At 37.3% G+C, this 22954-nt stretch overlaps 1 protein-coding gene across 29 annotated transcripts in view; it reads right to left on the reverse strand.

Moving 5' to 3' along the window:
* The window catches only part of PARD3 (par-3 family cell polarity regulator), a 665533-nt gene that overhangs the window by 386570 nt on the left and 256009 nt on the right, over window positions 1–22954 (reverse strand). For all 29 annotated transcript variants that reach the window (XM_027073800.2, XM_027073806.2, XM_027073797.2 and 26 more), the window contains one exon: window positions 11428–11608. In XM_027073800.2, the coding sequence (XP_026929601.1) occupies window positions 11428–11608 (181 nt within the window). The remainder of the gene's footprint in view (window positions 1–11427; window positions 11609–22954) is intronic.

Raw genomic sequence — 22954 nt, forward strand, 5'->3', positions numbered from 1 at the left:
TAACTATTTCTGCAGCTTATAAACAGACCATATAATTGGGTAGGTAAGGTATATTCCAATACAAAAGCAATGGTACAAGACCTCAGGGTCAAGTACAAGATACTAGCCAAAGACAAAAAGAAGGGAGAAGGGAAGAAGTATTCAGGCAGTGGGGAAGAAGTGGGGGGGGGGGGGGGCGCAAGTCAGTAAGAAGTGTTCTTCTCTCAGATTTCAGCAGGTTTTTGACAGATACAGAGAGTTTCATGCACAAGGGGTCCAGTTCCACAGAGTTTGGGTCTAATTTCAAAGGCAATTTCTGGTGGAGCCTATAACTCACCCCCTCCTAAAGTGCCACACAGAAAGGTGTGGAGGTCCTGCCTAGGCAGAACTGTGGGCCCCCCACAGGCAAAGCTTTTCAGATGAAAACACTGTCCAAGGATCACCTGCTAACTGTAGGCTAAAAGTCCTACTGATGACATGGGGCAGAGAATTTCTAAAAAATAATACTCCTCTGCCTAATGGACTAACAGTCATTAAGTGTAAAATATTATATTCCATATGTGTTGAGATTTGCCAAAAATTAACCACACAGATGTGGTTAAATAATGTAAGGAGCAAATGTTTACTCTGCTTAAAGATAACTCAGAAATACTGTTGCCTGATAGGAAGCACAAAGATGCTTTGACTCTAAGTGAGGTGTTGGAGATGCCACAAAGAAACCAACAAAGGGATCTTGAGGGAACAGTAAGGGTTCATACATTTTTGGCAGTAACTCAGCTTGTCTTGAACATGAAGCTCCAGCAATGGCTATGCCATAAGCACAGACGATGTTAGTTTACATAGACTAAGGTTCCCAATGGTAAAAAATAGGGGAGGTGGGCCTGGATGTTCTCTAGGGGACTGCTACAATTCTATAAAGATATGAAAATCTTTTTCAAATGTCCCTTACACAATATACAGTAATATACTGGCAGTCTCAATGGAGGAGAAGCCATGCACATGTCTAAATGTTCATATGCTCAATGGAAGGTAAGGATTCTTTTGTAAAGTAAGCAGATAATAAATAACACAGTACATTGAAAAGACTACAAAGTTACTTTGGAGTGTTGCAACATAAAGACCACAGATGAAATGTTTCAGTCCAATGAAGCAAGTGATCACTTATCTTTTATTAGTGTATTTTAAAACCTACTATTACTTGTGTTCTGATGTGTGGAAAATGTATTTTGTTCCTTTTTTATGAGTGACGCATTTCACAAGTTTGAAAATAATTTCACAACCAAAATCACCATATGTTGATTGCTGGTTATTTAATTGGAAAATTGACGGATAAAAATAGGCACCTTTGTGATACCAAATATCAATGAAAAAAAAAAAAAGATTTTATTTATGGTATTTAAATGTGGTCCTCTGGAACAAACAAGCAGGTTCGCAGACAGTGTGCCTGCTGCTGAACTGCTGTCGCCTGACAGCCCATCTTATCTGCCAAATTGCTCATTAGGTTTGGCAATTTTCACCTGCGCCTCCAGTTTATATTTCAGCAGGGAATAAACATCAGCCTGCTTCTACCATCTTCTGCAGTGAGCTTCCAACACCCCTCAGTAGCACAGTCCCCGCCCAGCTGCAGTCCTCCAAACACCCACCTTGTGTACACACCATTATTTTCAAAATGTCAATTTGGCTTCCAGCTCTGGAAGCTAGCTTACCTTAAATAAGGCAAAAATAGGAGAGAGAATATGTAAAATAAGCCCCACATTACAATACAAAGTGGGCTAATAATTCACTTCCTTTTTTAAAATAAAAAAAGAACACATAAACAATCTGAATTTAATTTCAAAAATGCTCATTTCAGGGACTGCTTCTGAGTGTGGCACAGGTGACAAGAGAGCAGTGAAGTAGATTCTTCTTCCAGTTGGTCCTGACCCATCCAACCTTTATTATAGATCTGAAAGGAGAATACTCCAATTTATAAATAAACAATAGAGGTAACGTGGCAACCAGAACAAAGAGGGAGCTGAGAGTACTACCCAGCTCTCTGTCTGTGCCTGCTTCCACTGATCCCTTCCAATGAGCACTCTGACATTCAGAGGCAGATCAATACACAAAAAATACAAAAGAGATACTTTGTGGGCAAAAAGCAACAAAGATATCAAACAAAATGTCTGAAACCCCATAAAACAACTTCTGATGGAATACTGTTTTTCATTTTGCAGAAGTAAAATATTCACCACCAACCCTGCAATTAGCTAGAAAATTACAATAATTACAGCAATTTTGTATCCCATCTCCAATCCAATTAATAGATATATGACCTTGTCAACATGTAATAATCAGATTGCATCTACAACAAAACTGGATGAGTTTTATATGCTGAATAGAACTTGCACAGTAAGAAGTTAATTATTTGAAATACCGAGAATACCATTTGTATGCCATGCTCCACTTCACAAGTTAAAAGGAAATACAATAGGAATATTATTTCTATTTTTCAATATATATTTAAATCAAATCCGGAAAATAGTATTCTAATACCAGTTCATGTTAAGAGAATAGATTTCTAAAGCAAAGATCTTGGCTCTCTTGGCAAGGCAAAATCAATGTGCATATGCTTGGGCAAGAAAAAAAGTGAGATCAAGAAAGAAAAGGAAAGAGGTGCTAATTTTAGGATACAATCCTTCTGTAATAATTATCAACATTTCTTTAAGTTCTAAAAGTTAGGAAACTAGTAAAATCTTAGTAATTAATCAAACAGCACTATTTAAATAAAATTTTGCCAGTAATGGATAAAAACTAACTGTAAAATTGACACAGCTTAGGGCACTTTCACAACATTTCTATAGCAATACCATTTCCAGAAATTTTACAATTATTAGGGCATGGGCCAGTTCCAAAGGAACCTTGAATCTTCAGTCTGAATTTTCCAGAGTTAATACAAAAAATTTAGCATTCTGGGGTGAAAAGGAACCTGGCATGATTCTAAGATCGGACTTCCCTGGAACATCTGACCTCCACAAAAAGTCTTCAAGAATGAGAGGGGAGGGGAGGCGAGGGGAGAGGGGAAAAGAAATTACTAGACTTGAACTCAATTATCTATTTGCACAGGAAATGTGTGCCCCTAAACACATTAGGTCTCTCTAAGCCTGGATTTGTAACACTGACAATAGATACAGTTAAACATGTATCACGGAATTGTGAGGTTAACAGAAAACAGTCCCAATCTGACTGTGTACTGAATAGAGGCATTGTGACCTAGTAAAGAATATATGTCCTATAGAGGTTCCTGGATGGCTCAGTTGGCGGAGCATGTGACTTTTGATCTCAGGGTTCTGATTTCAAGCCCAACATTGGATAATAGAGATTAGAGATTACTTAAAAATCTTTACACACACACACACACTTAGGGTCTATAACTTCTCAACCCTTTTAAACATCCATAAAGTCTGCACTCAAGAGACAACATTATCATCATCACTACCATACACTCTTCTGTTATCTAGTGCTTATCATGTGCCCTGCACTGTATTAGGACTTTAAAGACCTGATTTACTACTCACATCAATCCTGAGGCCAGTACTCGCAGATTAAGGAATTGAGACTGAGAGATTACTAATCTTGCCCAAATGTTCAAACTGCTGGGACATTGCCTGTAGTCTTTCTAAACCATGAATCTACTACTCTGTACTACTGCTTAGAAAGGAGTTTTTGCATAGGAAGTTCATGTTAAAAGGATAAAGTAAAACAGACTCCCTCCCCCTCAAACTTACCAAAAGTCTGGTTGGGGGAAAAAAAAAGACCACTTACACAGGGTCTGGTATTTGGTTATCTCTAAATCGAAGTATGTACTTTTGCCTGAGAGGATGCAAACATCATCCCAGAAGTACAAGTACACCAAAAGCTCCAGGGACTTGATGTCAAGATCTTCAAATTCCATTTGCATCTTTCCCTAAAATGGCTTATTGTCCTTAAAACAAAGGTTCAAGGTGAAATGCTGGCTCTTCCTACCCATTCTCCCTTGTCAACAGCCCTAAGAGCTGATATATCCAGGATGCCTGAGGCCCAGGACTCACAGGACTTTTAGAGGCCCAAATGTTTTAATTTCTTCTAAAGTCAGAAGGAAAACCAAATGAACTTTTAGAATTAAAGAAAATGTCTTAAGTTTTTCTCACATCATATGAAAATACTTGGAGATCATGAAAATTATTAAATTTTACATGACAGAAAAAATAAAATACTGAAATATTTAAAGTTATATGAAATATAAAGTTTATTATTGATATTATCACGGTGAGAAGTGTCCACGAAAGCAAAGCAGCAAGTCTAGGAAAGTCATAATGATTCTCTGAACAGCTCTTCTACTTCACAGGATTAAAAAACATGCACACATGCACACACATTTAAAAAATAACAAAATAAAAAAATGTGTGTCACTTATCCTGAATCTTACAATTGACGAGATATATATACCACTGCACACAGAAACTTCCAGGATGCTAAACAAAGGTACGTTCTGATACAGTGGCCTTGATGTTGAGAAAGTAAGTGACTCAGGGTAACAAATCCTTCTGCCACTCAACTAATTTCTAGTTCATTCCTTTCCAAAAAAATGAAAGGAAGAAATGAGCCAGTTGTCTTTCCACTGATACATCAAAAAAATAAGTTTTGATGAATAATTACTAATTGATGTTGGGTGCTTAATCTGGGAGAAGTAGAAGAACGGGTAACAGTGCCTTAGCAAACTCTATCTATGCCCTTCCACTCACTTCTGTGAACAAGACTTCTCAGATAACAATTTCCTATTCTAGAAAAATTTAATATTTTTCAACAAGTGTACTAATTGGGTATACTATGCATTTATAATAAAAATAACTTCTATAATCTATGAGATGACAAATACCCATTTGGCCAGACTATACGTAAAACTGAAAATCTACGGGTGCCTGGGTGGCTCAGTCAGTTGAGCATCTGACTCTTGATTTAGGTTCAAGTCATGATCTCATAGTTCATGGGTTCAAGCCCCACATTGGGCTCTGTGCCAGCAGTGAGGAATCTGCTTGGGATTCTCTCTGCCCCTCCCCTGCCCTTGAGTGCACGCACTCTCTCCCTCTCTCTGTCCCTCTCTTTCTCTTGCTCTCTCTCCCTCCCTCCCTCAAAAATAAATAAAGTTAAAAACAATGAAAATCTACCCTACAGTCTGCAGAAACCAGCCTTACAAGCCATTCTACTATCTAGAGTAACGAGTCCAGGAAATTAGACTACGATCTGCAGCAACCAGTTCAGGAAGCTGAGCAATAATCCATGTAACAGCCCAAAATAACCAGGACTTCATTAATAACTGACAGCTTCCCTAATTCTTAACTCTGCTTTCAACTTAAGAACCAACAGAGGAAGCCAAATATGTCCTCTTAATCAATCACATAGGGTACTCTGCTTCTGGGTAGCTGCCTTACAGATTCTCTGTGCCAACAGCTTCCAGTCAGGGCACATCTAGACCCTCCCCTTTGTTTTACTATAAAGCTTCCTCACTTCCCTGCCTGTCTTGGAGCCCCAGACGCAAGTGATGGTGGGGGAGTCTCTTGCCACAGCAGGCTCTAAATAGTTTGTTCTTATTTCGATGTTCTCATTTATTTCCACATTAATAACCAAAATATTTTATACATTGCATATTTATGCTATGTTCATCACTATGTAGCAATAACAATCAGTATATCTGCATTTTATGAAAAATTTAAGAGTTAAAATTTGGATATATTTTCTTAGTTTCAGAGAAATTTGAAAAGATGACTAACCAAAGATATTCAAGCCTAAAAATATATTGGGTTAAAATTCAGAGTTACATTAAATGAAACAAAGCTGAAGAAAAACTGAAATTAAGTAAACTGTGAAACTGTTAAATAAGAGCACTATGCATGTGTTTCCTTGAAAAAAGTACACACACGTTTATTAAGAATAATTATAAACACATATGAAAACAGAACAGTATACTGAATCCCCATATAGCCACTCAGCTACCCATTCCTCACTTACCCAGCCTGTTTATTTTGAAGCAAATTCCAGATATATCATTTCCAACAACCTAACTCAGTATGTATTACAAAAAGATAAAGACTTTTTGGAAAATAATTTCAATAACATAGCACACGTAAAAGGAAATAAATACTTTCTTAATATCAAATGCTCAATCAGTGCTCAACTCACCAATTAGCCTACGACTGGTATTCGTTTGTTGTACTGTTTCATTTAAATCAGGCATTAAACACGATTCATACATTATGACTGGATGTTGTGTCTCTTAGGTGTCTATTAATCTGTGTTCCTTTCTCCATCTCTTTCTCCTACCTTGCACTTGACCTATGGAAGAACCTGGGTCACTGGACTTCTATAATTTCCCACAGTCTTGACTTGACTGATTGCATCCCTATGGTGTTGCCATGCTTCCAGGTGTCTGGTATTTTCTAGAAAATTGGCAGTTGGATCTAGATGTTTGATCGGATTGAAATTTAATTTCTTTTGTCAAGACCACTTCATAGTATTATATTCTTCCATCAGGAGGCACATGATACTTAGTCCACTCTCCTTAATTTATTATCTTTTTTATATTAGCAAGTAATTGATGATAAGTACATAGATTCATTATTTCATCAGGAATGGCAAATTAGTAATATTCTAATTCTATTATTACTTTGTCACTTATTGGCTATGATACTTCTATACAAAGAAACTTCCCTTTCATCTACTACTTAGTTACCCAATAATACTATTCATACAGGAAAGAGAGGAGAGATACCTAATTCTTTAATTCTTTTATCAGTTTCCCAAATAATAAGTTGATCCATTAGTATCCTTCACCTTGCTTGTTTACTTATTTTTTTAATCTTTTAATGTTTATTTATTTTTGAAAGAGAGAGAGAGACAGAGCACAAGCAGGGGAGGGGCAGAGAGGGAGGGAGACACAGAATCCCAAGCAACTCCAGGCTCTGTGCTGACAGCACAGAGCCTGATGTGGGGCTGAAACCCATGGACTGCAAGATCATGACCTGAACCGAAGTCACATACTTAACTGACTGAGCCACCCAGGCACCCCATCCTAGCTTATTTACTTATCGTCATTATGAATTCAAGAATACATTGCTATTTACTAACCTTATTAATGTTCTAATAGTCTCTCCTGTGCCAGTGGGAACTTCCATATGACTCCTGGGCCCTGCTGACACAACTCTAGTAATCTTTCATAGCTTCGTTATTTTCTTATGTGGCAGGATGATCCAGAATCATCTCCTACATTTCTTCCCTGAACCAGAATTCAGCCACTTCTCCATGAATTTCCAAAAGGACAGTTCTGGTCCTTTTGAATGGAAAATGCAATTCCCAAAGTACAGTCTAGATATCAGGGAATGTTCAGTTATTGGGCTGGGGCATTAATTCTAGACATATTCAGTAAATGCATATAGAATCTTCCCTTCCTTCCTCCTTCTTTATTTTTATTTATTTTTGTATGTGTGTGAAATGAAACATACCATAGATTCATTATATGTCCTATTCAAATTGAGAATCATGGGGTTTTTATGTATTCTACTCTAAGTTGTATCTGTATTCCTTTTCCTCTATACTCTGAATCCTGAATCCTCAATGGCACAAGAAATAGAATTAGAATATTATTATAATTCTTCATTTCCTCCATCTCATAATATCCACCCAACAATCTAAGACTAATGGTACCAATGTTACCAACAACAAACTGTTGCAAGGTTCGTTTGTTTCATGTTTTTTTTTCCATCTTCCCTTGGTGGTACAAATTACTAATATTTATAGTTACCTGAAATAGTTACTCTTGGATGACTGAGCAACCAACTGGACATATAATTTATGTTTACTTATGTCAAATGATTTTTAAGAATTACTATTAAATTATTAATAGTATTAAAATTTGATTATTAACTACATAAAATATAACATGCTTTGAATGCAAACTATACAAAACAAGAGGTTTTAAGTCAGCCTTGCTTCTATTCCATTTCGTTCATCTTATTCTCTCCATTCCCTGCAGGTGCCTATTCTTTATGGTTATCCTTTTATTACTTTATTTCTTCAACCTAAGAAGATTTTTATATGGTCTTTCACTATGTGGTCTATTTTATTTACTTTTTCATTTTTTAAAGCACATTTTTTGGAATTAAAAAAACTTATTTTAGTGTTAATATTTATATTTGCACTGTTTGTGTAATACTGCCCATAATTCCCTCTATTGATTACCTTCTATGAGGAATATCATTATTAGCTAGTCATCACTTTTTGTCCTTCAGTTTAAGGGTATTATTCAGAACACTGTTCAATATACTAGGCTCAAGAAAATTTTTATCAAGTGTTAGTTTTAATTTCTCTTAGATAACTGCTATTTTGACCATAAAGACGATGATTCATTAATTCAGGGTTTCTCTACCTCAGCACTATTGACATTTTGGGCAGGATAGTTGATGTGAGGAACTGTCCTATGCCTTGTAGGATGTTTGGCAACATCCTTGGCCTTAATCAGATGCTCATAGTATACCCCATCTTTACCAGTTGTGACAACCAAAAATATCTCCATATATTTTCAATTATCCCTTGTGGGAAAATATCACTCATACCTGAGAACCACTAATTTAACTAACTCAAGGTTCTTGCTTTATATGTATTACAAGGACAAACTAGTGTCAACTTATAAAAAAGCATAAAAAGACCTGAATATGAGAATTCTGTGTATTAAATCCACCTAAGCTTTATCTTAATTCGCAAACTTAATGTTCCCTGTTTTACTCAGAAAAAAAAAATTGTATACATCAATTCTTCATGCAAAGAAGTAGAGGAATGAATTCATTCATAGCAAAACTTGGAAAACATATAGAGTTATCACTTTCTTTCTCTAAGTTTAAGTATTAGGAGTTTATTTATCTGAAACCTTATATTAACCATGCACTTAATTAGATTTGATTATTCCCAAATTCCACAAATTTCTATATATCATTAGATTCTTTATTTCCATATTTGGAAATCAGGAAGACCACTAAACATAAATTCCTTGTTGACAAGGATGAGGCCTTATTAACTCAACTCTGGACTCATCACCTATCACAATGCCTGGCCCATCATAGTCCAACTCTTGTACTATGTTTGAGTGAGTGGTATTAATACAGTATGACCAATCATCTTAATAGACAGGGGATTCGTATATAATGGGTAACTTTTACATAGTCACTAAACCTTGTGTTTAGTAGATGCTTACCAAACACTTGCCCAGGGGCTGCCCAAACAATAAAATCTAAATAAACTTAGCATATAAAATTCAGAACTGAAAAGTAATATTTACATATTCTCCCACTGATGGCTATAAGACATTTCAAATGGTTCAAATAAAAGTTCCTTTTCTCAATAAAGACAAGGTAAAAGAGAGATTTTGTGTTGAAAACAGCATTTAAATTTTAACACAACAGGACCAGCCAAATGTGGGTGGTGGTGGTTAAGAAATGTTGCTGAGCGAAGAACAGTCAAAAGACAAAACTTGATGGAAAGTATGCCATTCAAATTCTTCTTAACATAAAGACAGCATTTACCTTTCCTCCAACACTTTTTTAAGGAGCAGCTACATTAAAGGCATATCCGGCTTTATAAAACACATGAATAAAAAACTACAACAACAACATAAGAAAAAGCTCTATATTTAATTATGTATATTAGGGTACAATTATTCACATAAAGACACTATTTTCCAAATATCAGGCACCTGAATACCTATAGTATTATTTAATTAAAAATTTACTTTAAAGTTTACTTATTTTGAGAGAGAGACAGTGTGTGCGTGCATGAGCAAGGGAGGAGCAAAGAGAGAGGGAGACAGAATCCCAAGCAGGCTCAGCACTGACAGCCTTAAAATTTACTTTAAATCACATTTGGGCAATCTACTTTTTATAAATGGATTTAGGGGCACCTGGGTGGCTCAATCGGTTAAGTGTCTGACTGTTGATTTCTGCTCAGGTCATGATCTCATGGTTCGTGAGATCGAGGCCCATGTAGGGCTCTGCACTGACAGCGTGGAGCCTGCTTGGGATTCTCTCTCTGCCCCTCCCTCCCTCACTCGCAGTCTCTCTCTCTCTAAATAAATAAATAAACATTAAAAAATATAATAAGTGAGTTTATTCCAAGCAATCACTAAAAACACGGACTTAATGAGCTGCTATACAACAGAAAAAGTAACTAGTGTACCACTTACATATTTCCTTGCATACCATGCCATGCATGGCACATACCTCACATTTTGAGGAATGTTGCCTGAAGTAAATCCAACAAGGTTTTTAAAATAGCATATTCATGTAGTAATCAAATGTTACTTCCACAAAATTAGTTTAAAAATATGTTTATACATGCATACAAACCTAAATTTTATAAGAATAAACCATATATTCTAAATACTATCTAACTATATTCTATTTAGGATTCTGTGTATTATTATAAAGATATTATAATATAATATATATAATTATAATTATATATAATTACATATAATATATTATATATTAATATATAATATAAATTATATATATAATATAATATTATATATAATTACATAATTATATATAATATATAATTATATATAAAATATATAATATAATATTATATATTATTACCTATTATACACGAAGATGTACTAAAGACTATTGGCAGAATCACACAGCACTTGAAAAACTGCAATGTTTCTACATAAATGTGACTAAAAGATAACAATTTTTAACTTATAAATTTATTGAAATGGACCTTCTTAACAACTGCTCAATTATAAGATTAGATAATTACAAACACTGAATTTATTTTTAGCAAAAGTTCTCCACTTTTCTGAGTAAATCTGTAGGAATGGCAGACAGAATTATTCAGGCAAATATTCTAGAACTTGAGCACTCTATGACCCCAGATTCCTAATATAAACTCAAGAAGCCCTGTATTTTCCTTCCTGCGGAATGTATTCTAACAGCCACTCTTCCAAATCTCTGAAGATAACTCTATCCCTGCGGTCACTTCATCACCTGCTCTTTAGATAGAGTTCAAGTAATGGCTGTATCCAAGTTGATTATCAATCAGAGATGCTATGCTCTGATTCACTGTGAGGCCTTTGACTATTTCCTATTTGATCTAACATTCAGAAGAAATACACGGAAAGAAAAATTCAGGTAATATAACTTTACAGTTATCCTTACTTACCTTGAGCAAGCGATTAAAAGTCTACCAGTCTAAAGTAACATAAGCCTAATATATTAATGTGTGAAGAATCTTGACTACCTCTCCAGCAAAAGACATTTGCCCAGGTCCTAAACTTAATCAACAGATAACGAACTCCATTTACAGGAGCATGGCTGGATAACAAGAGTTGGCATCCCTGCAAATTACGATGAAACATGCAGAGAAGAAAGAGCCTTCACTTACTTGCACGAAGGACTGAAGGTGTCACTTCAATCTCGCTTGTCGCTTGGTAAGGCTGAAAGGCGGAGACACTGCTGGTGCCCAGCTCACTGCCAAATACCTCTGGACTCTGGGTGCCCGTGGAGCTGGCACTGGTGCCATCACCTCCATGATGTGGATCTTGCTCATCAAACACTGCCACCAGCTAGAAATGGAAGGTAAATTTGCATTTATAAACAAAGGCATTTATAATTGCTACCAAAAACTTATACCACATCGGACATAAATCGATAGAGAGAAATACTGCTATCTAAGCACCAAGAAATGTTGTGTCTTAGGAAGCCAAACTTCAAAGAAACAGTCTTTCCCTGAGTTTTGATGGTTTACTTTTTTATTTCTCAGTTGTGCATTTCAAATCCAAAACTCTAAGGATGAAAAATAATAAAATGGTTTTATATCACAGAATGCTAAAGGAAATAGGGTCGATTTAAATCTTTTTGTAAATGATATACTAAGAGGAAAAGAAAATGGATTTTTATATGTAATGCATATGTATGATATATAGTACTGTACATACAGCAAAAGGTAGAAGGTACCTTTCACTCAGTAGGAAAGAGTATTAAAAATTATACATGTGTCTGCCCATGTCTGCATAAGAAATATAGGAAGGATAAAAGACAGTTATCGCCCAGAAGTTACTAAGAACAGGGTTGAAAGAAAGAAAATAGGAACAATGAAGGAGGTAGGAGAAAAAAGAATTAAGTAATTTTAGAAAACTATTTTCACTGCTTAATCTAAGGTTAGAGAAAAAAACAACTTTCACATAAATTTGTTTCTCACAAGTGCATGGCTTACAAATTCTCACACTATTGGGGCGCCTGGGTGGCGCAGTCGGTTAAGCGTCCGACTTCGGCCAGGTCACAATCTCGCGGTCCGTGAGTTCGAGCCCCGCGTCGGGCTCTGGGCTGATGGCTCAGAGTCTGGAGCCTGCTTCCGATTCTGTGTCTCCCTCTCTCTCTGCCCCTCCCCCGTTCATGCTCTGTCTCTCTCTGTCCCCAAAATAAATAAACGTTGAAAAAAAAAAATTCTCACACTATTAGACAGACACACACACACAAGTAATGAATAAGAAAGAAAAATATTTTGACTAATGAAAGTCAAAATTCTCACTGTCAGAAACAGAAATTACAAATAAGGAAATAAATTCTGTGATGTTAGATTGAAATTACAGGCATCAATATAAATATGTGGTTTTGTAAGCGGGCAGGTAGACTGACAAGATAGGGATGGATGAATGTTAATGCATGTGTGGTTCTTAGCCCTGCCCACTGAGAGGTCCTAGAAGCGATCACACCGTGTGAAGGAACACAAGTGCCTGAATCTTGGCCTCTGATACCATTTTCCAATAAATGAACAAGGGCTCCCTAGAAAAATAGCTGATTCCAGGGTTGGGGCAGAGAAAATGATAGATGGGCCTGGAACACCTTGGCAATGCTAAAAAGTAAAGCAGTACTCAAAAGTGAAGGAGGCACATCAAAGGGAATCAGGTGTGGGACGTCTGGGTGGCTCAGTCGGTTAAACGTCTGACTCTTGGTTTTGGCTCAGGTCTAAATCTCATGATTCTGTGCATTTGAGACCCGCACTGGCCTCTGTGCTGACAGCATGAAGCCTGCCTGGGATTCTCTTTCTCTCTCCCTCTCTCTCTGCCCCTCCCTCGTTGACACTCTCTCTCTCAAAACAAATAAATAAACGTAAAAAAAGAAAGGGATGGTGTCTGGGTGGCTCAGTAGATTGAGTGTTCAACTTCGGCTCAAGTCGTGATCTCAGAGTTCATGAGTTCGAGCCCCACGTCGGGCTCTGTGCTGACAGCTCAGAGCCTGGAACCTGCTTAGGTTTCTGTGTCCCCCGCTCTCTCTGCCCCTCCCCTACTCACACTCTGTCTCTCTGACTCTAAGAAATAAAAAAACATAGTTTAAAAAAAAAAAATCAGGTGCCAACCAGAAAGAAGTCCCAATGGCCAAAGCTGAGACAACCTGTAAACAAGTAAATAATAATACAGTTAGATTTTAGCTCCAAAATAAACTAAATATGTGTGAATCCATGATGATATAAGTAAATCTTTGAAGAAATCATTAATGGTGGAAAATAGCTCTTCCACACCATAGCATTGCAATTAATAGTTATAGAAGAAATGATGGAAATAGAAGAAATCACCAAGCAATCTCCGCAGCAATAGTTGTTGCAGGCGAGATCACCAATGGAAGCTAAAACTACTGGGTGAGAATATGATGAGAAACAGGATATTTGCAGATCTCAAAGTATCTCCCCACAAAATACTTTTTAATTAAAAAGAGAAAAATAGTATCTTTGCAGGGGAGAAACTTGCAGAAACCACTTTACCAAGGTTAACATCACCAGTAATAAGTCATATCACCCTCTGATAAAATGCAGAGAAGGATATAAAATTACTTCTGTGTGATTCCTGCTGAAAATGTGTATCTTTGATCTAATCATCAGAAAACATCAGATATATCCAACTCAAGGGGCCTTGTATAAAATAACTCTTTAAAAATATTAAAGTCATGAAAGTCAACGAAAAGCTTATGAAATTGTGGAAGTTGGAAGAGACAGAGCAGTGTGCGGTCCTTGTCTGGATCCTGGGCTACAAAAAGGACATTAGTAGAAAAGAGACAAGAGGTGCATGGATGGCTCAGTCGGTTGAGTGTCCTACTTCAGCTCAGGTCATGATCTCAAGGTTTGTGAGTTTGAGCCCCTCAATGGGCTTGCTGCTGTCAGCATGGAGTCTGCTTTGGATCTTCTGTCCCCCTCCCCCTCTCTCTCTGCCCCTCCCCTGTTTGTGCTCTCTCTCTCTCTCAAAAATAAAAAAACATTAAAAAAAAAAAGTCATACATGTATAAATCATACATTTATATATCATACATTTATAAAATCATACATTTATAAATCATACATTTATAAAAAAAAAAAAAGACAAAATTCAGATGAGGGCTACAGACAGTATTGACTCAATGTTACTAGTTTCCTACCTTTGGTAATTGTCCTACAGTTATGTCCACTATTACATTAGAGGCGAATGAAGGGTATGTGGAAACAGTCTATACTATTTTTGCAATTTTTCTCAAATATAAAATTATTTCAAAACTACAATATCATAATACAGCATTACAAAGTACCATGAAAATTAAAATTCAATCTATTTCTTTTTATCACGAAACAGTGGCAGTCCTTGAAAATCTCAGAGTAATGAAGATCTAAAGACCAGTCGTACCTTGTTGGTCATTCACACTGCAATTCTATGCTTGCAAACTAACCTTGGCTTCCAAGGAAAGTGGAACCATGACTGACCCCCAAAATCCCCACTCCTTCTACCTCCAATTCAAGCTTTTCCAATGTGAATAGTCCTATCAGTTAAAGGAAAGTAAGAGGAATTTACAGACCATGGTAAATACTTAATCATTCCAATCTTTATTTCTGAGAGACTATTGTCATTTTGAGCAAATGCTATTTCCATGAACATTTATATACCATCAATTAATTGATAAGACAAAAAAAGAAAACCTAAGGTCACAGAGACATGTAAACAAACATGAAGCTCAGAACCCTGCTGTGGCATCATATATAATTAGCTGATTAAACAACGTGGAGGGAGGTTAAGTGGTAAGAAGAAATTAAAGTAGGACAAATAGTTGGACCACTCAACCTTACAATAAGCAATATAAATGGGAAAAGAAATCCTTAGCAGTTAAAAAAATGGAAAGGTGTTTGTATGTATACACTGAAGTTTCCATATACAGAAACAAAATCAGCCTATTTATCTGACACTGACTGGCAAGAATCTCCCAGGATTAGTAACACACACATTCTACTAGATCAGGGGTCAGTAAACTATTGAAAGATCTAGATAGTAAGTATTTTTGGAGCTGTGCAATCCATGCAGCCTCCCTCACAACTATTCTACTTTGCCTTTGTAGCATAAAAACAGCCACTGGCAATACATAAATAAATGAGCATGGTTTAAATAAAATAGGTTAAAATAAAACTTTGTTTACAAAGCAGGTGGTGGACCAAATTTGGCCCACAGGCCATAATTTGATAACCCTGCACTAGAATGCTCATCCATCCAGTAACAACCAATTTATAATTTTGAACTTGCAAAATAAAGCTAAAAGTCAAGGTACCTCAGTAACCCTGATAAACTAATGATATCCATTTTAAGCTCTTCACTGAGATTCTGAATTTTCATCCTTGATTTTAATATCATAAGACTTCTCACAAGGTGTGTGGCTTAATATGCATTTTGAAGATATTAAACTCTGACATTTGGTGTTTAATTGGAAGCAAATGAAATTCAAGTTTTGTTATTAACTTTTTACAATGGTGTGTTCTCTGAAGAATCAAGTCCTTTCTGCAAACTGAAAATGGAGATTGCAAATTACAAAGAACGAGTCTTTAAATGCCACACATGGAAGAACTTATACATGTATATTAGTTTCAATAATTATCTCCCGCATTTTTAGAAAACACAAGTATTATGAAATCTGGACTGTGTCACGAACAAATGCTGTTTGAATTTCAGTGGCAGAATCACAGTTGGTGATTTGCAATATGCCAATAACATACAATTTCCACAGCTTTCTTTTAAACCAAAATTTAAGTGCCAGGTGCGGATATGAAGTAATTTTGTGTTAAATTGGGAAGGGTATATAATTTTAGAAAATCTACTCTGCAAGAATGCATATAGTAGCAGAGCAAAAGAAAACGAGACCTTCACAAAACATCACATATTAAAAATCTCTATCATGCCCTTCAAAAAATTAAGGAAATGTCTGCTTTTAAATTTGTGAAACATGACTCATACCCATATTTTAACAGATGGAATCTTTGCTGCTGTCCATGAAGTAAATCAGTTTTGAAAGTTCATTTTTACTTTCAATAGTTATGGCTTAATCTTTCTTCTGATCCATTCATCAGTCAAGTCTCCATAAAAACAGACATGCTGAATTTAGGGTAACACCCACACTTCAGGATAAACCCACAGACAAATAAACTCCAAACTTGGCCATACATTCCTCACCTACCTCAGGACAAATCATTTTAACTCAGAAACATTAGAATCCTCCAAACTGTTTTTAAAACTGCACAGGCAAACACTTATAAGCCCCCTTTAATGTTAAGGTACAATCATGTGCTGAGAGCCCAGAACTGCATGTAACAAAGAGGCTAAGAGCACAGGATTCAGAATCAAAGAGACTTCCATTCCAAACTAGCTCTGATCTTACTTTGTCGGTGGGTGTTGGTAAATCCACTGGCCTCAACTATCTCTAAGCCTTATGGTCCTCATATTGAAAAAGAGAATGGTGGTTGTGGTAGACAGAATAATGCCCCTTGTTGCCCATGCCCCAAACTCAAGAACCAGTGGATGTTAACCTTCCATGGCAAAAGGGACTTTAAAATATGATTCAGGGGCACCTGGGTGGCTCTGTCGGTTAAGCATTCAAGTCTTGATTTCAGCTCAGGTCATGTTCTCCTGGATTGAGACCACATCCGGTCCATGCTAACAACACGAAGCCTGCCTGGGATTTTCTCTCTCTCCCTCTCTCTCTCTCTGCCCCTCTGTCAATTGCTCTCTCATTCTCTCAAAGTAAATAAAGAGAATAAAATATGATTCAGATGAAGGACCTTAAACTGGAGAGATTATCCTGGATTATCCTGAGAAGGGGGTAATCACACAAATCTAGTAAAGTAGAAAAACTTTCCCAACTGTGGTCAGAGAGAGATGTGACAATGGTTAGACGCTACATTGCTGGCTTTTAAAATGAAGAAAGGGGGGCGCCTGGGTGGCTCAGTCGGTTAAGCGGCCAACTTCGGCTCAGGTCATGATCTCGCGGTCCGTGAGTTCGAGCCCTCGCGTCGAGGGCCTGCAGCCTGTTTCAGATTCTGTGTCTCCCTCTCTCTGACCCTCCCCCATTCATGCTCTGTCTCTCTCGGTCTCAAAAATAAATAAACGTTAAAAAAAATTTTTTTTTTTTTAATGAAAAAAGGAAGCCATAAGCTAAGGAATGTAAGAAAGAAGCCTCTGGAAAGCAAAAAAATGGATTCTCTCCTAGGACCTCTGGAAAGGATCAGAGCTCTGCTCACACCTTGATTTTAGCCCAGTGAGATCCATGTCAGACTTCTACCCTACAGAACTGTGAGTTGGTCAATTTGTGATGTTTTAAGCCACGAGTTTCTAGTAATTTGTCACAGCAGCAATAGGAAATTAGTACAGTGCCCTTGCCTATCCTCCTAGATGTGTTACGACAAATAAAGAGATAAGGTATATCCACTGTCAGAACACAAGCACACATTCACCACTAGCTATTATTAAGTTACACTGTGTTGGTTGATAAATACATACTTTTGTAAATTTGAGGATCATTTTTTTAAATTTTTTTAATGTTTATTTATTTTTTAGAGAGAGAGAGAATGCTCATGCACGTGGGGGAGGGGCAGAGAGAGAGGGAGACACAGAATCCAAAGCAGGCTCCAGGCTCTGAGCTGTCAGCACAAAGCCCAACGCAGGGCCCAAACTCATGAAGCACGAGATCATGACCTGAGCCGAAGTTGGACACTTTACCGACTGAGCCACCCAGGCGCCCCACTCTGTGTAGAACTTTCTCTTCTTTGGGGTACCTGGTTAGCTCAGTCGGTTAAGCCTCTGACTTGGGCTCAGGTCATGATCTCACAGTTCGTGAGTTCAAGCCCCACATCAGGCTCTGTGCTAACAGCTCAGAGCCAGGAGCCTGCTTCGGATTCTGTGTCTTCTTCTCTCTGCCCCTCCCATGATCATGCTCTGTCTGTCTGTCTGTCTCTCTCTCTCTCTCTCTCTCTCTCAAAAATAAATAAACATTAAAAAAAATTAAAAAAATAAAAAATAAATAAATAAAAGTTCTTTTTTTTTTAACTTTTTTAATCTTTATTTATTTTTGAGAGGGAGACAGAGTGTGAGCAGGGGAGGGGCAGAGAGAGAGGGAGACACAGAATTCAAAAAAGGCTCCAGGCCTTGAGCTGTCAGCACAGAGCCCGACGTGGGGCCCGAACCCATGAACCATGAGATCATGACCTGAGCCGAAGTTGGATGCTTAACCAACTGAGCCACCCAGGCGCCCCTGAGGATCAGTTTCAAGAGTCACTGAAGACTGAGGCAAAGCTCTACCACACACCAACAATAAGAGGAGGGAAAACACCCACACATACCAAAAAAACAAAAACCAAAACAAACAAGCAAACAAAAAACAAGAAAAGGAAAGGAGAATCCTTGCTAGAACAATTCAACATCACAACATCACAATAACCACACAATGCATTTCTTTGCAGGTGCCCTACATCCTCCCCTCAACTCCTCACACAAAAATGGGGCCGCTTTTAGACTTCATTCCACAGAAAAGAAACCTAGGATTCAGAGAGATTAATATGACCAGAATTTAACTATAAATAAGTACAGAATGAATCTGAGAACTGGAAATAAAATCTATCCAACTTCAAAGATCCTTTTTTTCTCACAAACCTCCGGCCCCTGGAACATATAACATATTGACAGCACACCCACTGGGAAGCTGCAGACTAGAATCATGTATGAGTCTTTGAATAGGATTCTGTTCATTCTTGATTCACCAAAGGTAATAACCCAACTTACCAAATTAACATAATTTTGATACCACTACCTAAAACTGTCTGAACATATCTGAGGGAAAGCAAGATAATTTTAAACCATTCCATGCTGGTGATATCATCTCAGTTTTAATCAGACAAGCTTTTTTAAAAGAATCCAAAGATCTTACAGGTTCTGTCTTCCTACAGGAAAATGGCAGGTGACTTAAGTCAAGTAGCTGTCTACGTGAGGTCTCAAAACCCTCTAAGTTCAGACCCCACACAGCCTCAGAAGCCATTTCACCGCCACAGCCTTTGAATTATCTCTCCTTCTGCCTCTGTTGGTTTCTTTCACATACAGGCTGAACATACCCAGAGGGAGTTGATTGTGATGGGGCTCACTAATGTCCTTTGTATACTCAACATTAATACAACAATACAATAATACACCAAACTATTTGGCTTTGAAATAAAGACTTGTAATTCCTCAGAAAGGCATCACATTTTTAGCCCTGGAGAAAATCCAAAGCATGTGGAAAAATACTAAAACCACAATGAACTTGAAGATGTCTATAAGACTCTCTCTTCACCTATGGAACATGAGTGGCTTCAGTGAGTAAGCCAGACTCCATGGAATCCTTTGGTTTATAGTATCAAAACAAAATCAGCTGGGGACTTGGGTGGCCCACTCGGTTAAGCATCAGACTCTTGATTTCAGATCAGGTCATGACTTGATTTCGGCTCAGGTCATGATCTCACTACTATGAGATAGAACCCTGCATGAGGTCTGCACAGGGCGTGGAGCCTGCTTAAGATTCTCTCTCTCCCTCTCCCTCTGCCCCTCCCTTGCTCTTTCTCTCCTTCCCTCAAAAAAAAAAAAAAAAAATCAGCAAGAAACACAAAAGAGGAAATGCACTTGATTGTGCCTCTGGTGGGGAATTATCCACGTTTCCCACATTTTTCAATATTTTTCCTGACACAGTACTTTGGTGATGATGATGATGATGATGCCCCAAAATAATGAGGTAACACATAACTCTGAACAATGGCAGGGAGGTTTCATCGGCAAATCTGGCTAAAATAATAAATGTAACAGAAACAAAATGCAGTGCAAATGTGAGAGCTATAGCACAATGCAGTAAATTTCTAAAAATTAATAATAAAAATCAAGTGATTAAAGACACATGTATTTTCTAACTGAAGTAATAGTGTTTCAAAATATACAATTCTAAGCTCCCCTATTCCAAAAACGACTTTTCTTTCCTGCAGGTCAACCTGTGAATTTCTATAATTAGGGTGACACATATCAATAATTCCAATTTCCCCACCCCCTTTAACTCAGGCATGTACTTTTTTAAAACATGGTAAAAATAGATCAAGTACTTGGGTTCCTGAATTCCCCTTTATCCATGCCTTTAAAAATGAAACAAATAAACAAAAACCTTCATTTACAGTTGTTTCCCATAAAGCACATTTAAATAACCTATAACACATATATAAAAGAAGAACAGATACTAGCATGAGTATACAGATTAGCACTGTATGTAATCTACACATTAGAAGGTAATCTACTTAGATAAATATTTAATAGTGCTGTTTTAAACAATGTATCACATAGAGGAGGGCAACACATTCCCATTGCTACCTGAACAATCAAGAAGACCAACACCATCACACACCCCTACCTGTCCGCGCTGAAAGGTTACCTGTCCCACAAGAGCTAATAGCATCCTTTAAGAAAGTCACAGATACCTAAAAAGGCACTATGCTTCATCTGGAAATCTCAGTGAAACATTCAGCTATGATACTCCCCAGCTTACATTTCAGAGCTGGGATTTAATTCTGCTGTCCCTCAGGATGATACACTCTATCACCCACTGAGCCTTCAGAGTAATTAGATTCCCAATTTAAGAGTAATGTTCAACTAATAGCCTTGAGTATGTCAACCACAAACCACAATGAAAATATGCAAATACTGTAGCCATAAGCTCGCTGACCCACTTGTCAAATATAATGTAAACACCTCTCCCTCCCATCCCCATCACCAAGTGCCACTGCTCTGTTTGTACCCGTCCATGAAGTTACAACTACATTACACTACTGTTTAAGTGTTAATAAAAAGTAAGATTGCACAGTAAGATAGAAGAAAATAACTCTGAAATTGGTTAATCACATGTAGATAGGTTGATTCCAAACTGGAGGAGGTGGCATTTGTTGTGACTTTATCATGAACACATGCAGCTTTCGCTCAAAGAGATGATGGTGGGTAAAACTGGGAAAGAAGCCATATGAACCTCAGAATTAAATGTAATGATGTAATAACTAATTATTATGTAGACATGAAGGAAAAACTATTAAATCAATTTGTAAACTTTCTCATGACTTAACTTACTTTAATGACATAGAGACAATACTAAATCCTTAGTCATTCTCTGAGCCTTACTTGCTTACTTCATTAAAAGCTCATTTAAATAGAGCTACTGTTTTACTGGTTGAGTAAGCAGAACAATAGTAAAAGAATATATTTGAGCCAATGATGTTTTATAATAGTAGTAATACAAACTATACCAATGAAAACTAACTCACTGCAGGATAATCTCAAGCTCGCCATTGAAAAACTTTAAATGCTATATTCGCAAGATTAATTCCGTGCCTCATCAGCATTTCAAGAATTAAGTATATTTTATCTGATGGAAAAAAAAAAAAAAAAGACTTACAGCTTTGAAAGGAATGCTAAAATGACATGTGCATGCTGAAAGCTAGCCACTTTTCTTCTGGCTAAGCTAAGAATGGCAAAGAGCCAGGGGTCCTTGCCCCACACGGCACCATGAGAAGAAGAGACCTCAAATCCACCCAAACTTCCAGCTCCACAGCTTGAGATTTTAGAGGCAGCTCATCTATTGAGCCTTCCCCACAGTGCCCCTCTCCCAGTCTTCCAACCTATATGGAAAGTAAGATGTGGAAATAAGATTCAACAACAAGGTGTTTTAATCTGTACACAATTTAATGCTTAACTACTAATATGTGTTACATATTGATTCAAAAATAGCTATTCAGGAATAATACTCAGGAACAGCTGCATTAATGAACAGGAAATGACAGACTTCCTCAAGAGTAATGTCTACTATAAATGCCATGATCTGGGATGTGGGGATCTAAATTTTAAAAAATAAAGGTTTTATTAAACAAAGTCAAACATGGAGGAAATGCGGCATAAGGAGACAAGCCAAAACCATACACACATAGCCTTTCAATGTCTTGCTCTGAACTGTAATCAAAAGATACATTACCATAAGCCACAGCACCAATCGTGATGTTATTTGAGCTTTAATGAGAACATGATACGTCCAATCCTGGTCCCACAAAGATGTGCCATTGCCTCCTTCACTCCCAAGTCTATTGTGGGGAATAAGCTTAGGAATTCCCTGAACTTGCACAGATGGGTTAACAAGGCATAAAGAATTAGAAAGCCACAGGATGAACACACCCAAGTTTGGGTAAACAAGATTAGGTAAACAGGGCAAAGGCCCCCAGGTATAGGAATAGGAAATCTCAGGATGAAAACATCTAAGATTAGGTAAACAAGATTTAAGGGCGGAAGCACCTTCCAATTTAGTACAATAGTAGAGAGCTGCTTTCACTAGAAGGAAAGACAAAAAACAGGTAAACAGGGCTATAGACAGGAGCAGGGCAAAGTTGCCCAGAGCTGAGCTAATCAGCAAAAGAAAGGTGCCTTGTTGACCCTGAGGTAGCACACTCGGATCTTTCTTGTCCCCTAGACCAGTTTAGGTAAACAAAGGTGGGACCTCATGTCTGCTGTAAACAACCTTCCACCCAGCACCAGAATTGTGTTTTGTATTGACCCAAAACCCTAACACCACATATCTTCAAAACCCCCTTT

The sequence above is a fragment of the Acinonyx jubatus genome, chromosome B4, assembly GCF_027475565.1.
Source record: "Acinonyx jubatus isolate Ajub_Pintada_27869175 chromosome B4, VMU_Ajub_asm_v1.0, whole genome shotgun sequence".
Taxonomy (NCBI): domain Eukaryota; kingdom Metazoa; phylum Chordata; class Mammalia; order Carnivora; family Felidae; genus Acinonyx; species Acinonyx jubatus.